Source organism: Corylus avellana, chromosome ca6 (genome assembly GCF_901000735.1).
Source record: "Corylus avellana chromosome ca6, CavTom2PMs-1.0".
Taxonomy (NCBI): domain Eukaryota; kingdom Viridiplantae; phylum Streptophyta; class Magnoliopsida; order Fagales; family Betulaceae; genus Corylus; species Corylus avellana.
In genome coordinates, this window is record NC_081546.1 from 26,938,287 (window position 1) to 26,940,945 (window position 2,659).

A 2,659-nucleotide genomic window follows, 5' to 3' on the forward strand; every position below is an offset into this window, starting at 1 on the left:
GCCACCCCCAGTGGGTATCGGGGGTGGTTTCACCCCCAAATTGCCTCGGCCACCCCCAGTTTCTTCCGATTTTTCTTTTTTTTTAATATATTTTTTTTAATTAAAAAAAAACATTTTTTTTAATTAAAAAAAATTAATATATGTGCCACGTGTCGACGTCTGATTGGTCCACGTGTCAGTTTAACGGTCAACTAACGGTCAACTAACGGATGGACTAATTTGGTCACTTATCAAAACCACAGGGACCTCCTGTGATAAAAATGAAACCCCAGGGAGGAAAAAATAAAGTTGTGAAACCCCATGGACTAATTTAGTATTTAACCCTATTATTTAATGATGCCCGCAGAAACCAATGCCGCGTTGCATCATTAAATAATATGCGTTAGTTAAAAAAATAAAAAAAATCTTTTGTCAACGAAAACAAAAAAGAAAGCTTTTGTCAACGAATCCATTGCCTGCACTTTCAATAAACTAACGCATAAATAAACGACAAATTGCCTCAAGTTGGTTTGTAGAAAAAATTTTAACAAAAAAAAAACTAAATAACGAAAAATAGGTGGCCTTTTTATATTAAGAAATGGTAGGCTTACAAACATATATTTTTTTAAAAAAAAAAAAAAAAATTACAAACTGATGTGGCACAACATAATTGGATATGAGATAAATTCAAATTTTGAAAAACTCAATCATATTGTGCCACATCAGTTTGTAAAATGTGTTTGTAAGCCTAGCATTTTTCTTTTATATTAGCCCCCTTAATTATTATTATTTTTTCAAATGGTTATTTTATATATTTTTAAATTTTACTTATTAAACTTAAAGGTATTTGGAAAGAAAAATGCAAAATTGCCTAATTTGACACGTAATGATGCAATGGTAGCATGTAGGGCTTCCATGTCAATTTTAAAGTTTGGATGCATAATTGCAAAATAAGTAAGTTCAGAAAACTAAAGTGTATCTTTCCTTTTCTTTTTTTCTTTTTTTTTCTTTTTTTAACGTGACCGATCAAATGGTGGATTGACAACCACATCACCATTGTGATAGTGATGGAATATTTGTGTGGCACATAACAATAACATTACTCTTATGATGAATGACTTCTTTCATATATAAGAGTAATGTTTATGTGCCACACAAATATACCACCAATATCCCACAAATGGCACATAACATTAGTATCTCTATATACATATTTAAACTATTTTTAATGATGTTTTAACAGATCGGTTAGTTTTAAAATAAAAATAGTATATGACCTTTAAGTATTTTTGGACAAATATGTAAGAATCAAGTCACCAAGTCTCATGACATGTGAAATACGTTGTGTTCAAACCTCTGTTTTGATGAAGGATTATTGCATGAATATGGGTATTTAGGTTAAGTTTGTAGTTTGCGCCATCGAACAATAGACCGAGATGGACAAACGTTCGATTGTGGGTGAATGAACATTCGAATATCAAGGAGCGAATATTTATGGTTTCCAAAATAGGTTTATACAATTTTTAACATAAGTCTTACCTCATTTCTTTCTAGGACTTGATGAACATCGTCATGAAACCACAACCTACTATGGTTGCCAGGTTCTGTGGTTGATTCTTGTTGAACAATTTCTCTACTCATTTCTTGTAGTAAGTCATGCATCTCCAATGATTTGTAAGGCAGGGTTGTATTGAGACAGTACTCATGATGATCAATATATATGAGAGATTTATCCACAAGCACTTGTATACCATTATCAACAAAGTAACCAAGTGCGTCTAGTATTTTACTGATATGACATAATTCTTGTCCTTTGAAAAAACATGCAATGTCAAGAAAAATATTTTTTACGGTGTCCTCCGACCCGTCATAACTTATTCTAAGTATTTCTTGAATTGTTTTATTAGGAATTCTTGTATACATAGCCAATACACTTTCCCATTCGTTCGAGCTTTTACCATATAGATATGAACCAAGCACTATTAAAGCCAGTGGAAGGCCCCTGGCATAACTTGTTACATGCCCTATGAGTTCCAAAAAATCGTAGTTAGGTATGTCACTTTTGAAGGCATTCCAGCGAAAGAGCTGATGAGCTTCATAGCAATTCAATTTATTCACCTGATATGCTAAATCAACTCCGCGTGCAATAAGTAAATGTTTATATCTTGGTGTTGTGATGATTCTACTTCGTAAGCGAAACCTATCACCTTTTGCGACTAACTTTTTGAATTGCTTTGGCAATAGTTGTCTTTCTAATCCAACGCGTTCCAAAGATCCCTATTGTGCACGTAATGCCCTTCTTCTCTATATCTATAAGTGACTTCACATCTTGTGCATGAGATTCTTTTCCAGCTGGATACTGAGCAACTTTGAAGTATGTGTTGTTTACTAATATCGAATCCACCCATTTAATGATTTCGTACATGAATTCAGGTTCATTCCTAACAACACAAAGAGATAACAAAACATCAAATTAATGAGTTATTTTCATATTAAAAGAATAGAAATATTTAAAAGATTAATTATATAGGGTTAAATACTAAATACCCCCCTTGGTTTAAGTTGCTTTATTTTTTTCCCCCTTAGCGTTTAATTTTTATCACAGGAGGTCCCTATGGTTTTGATAATAGACCAAATTAGTCCTCTGTTAGTTGACCGTTAGTTGACTTAACGGAAGTCC

The 2,659-nt window shown here is 32.7% G+C and overlaps 1 protein-coding gene across 1 annotated transcript in view; it reads right to left on the minus strand.

Moving 5' to 3' along the window:
• Positions 1-2,182: 2,182 nt before the first annotated feature.
• Positions 2,183-2,659, minus strand: part of LOC132185489 (disease resistance protein RPV1-like) — a 4,181-nt gene continuing 3,704 nt past the window's right edge. The window contains exon 3 of the mRNA XM_059599257.1: positions 2,183-2,420. Within this exon, the coding sequence (XP_059455240.1) occupies positions 2,183-2,420 (238 nt within the window). The remainder of the gene's footprint in view (positions 2,421-2,659) is intronic.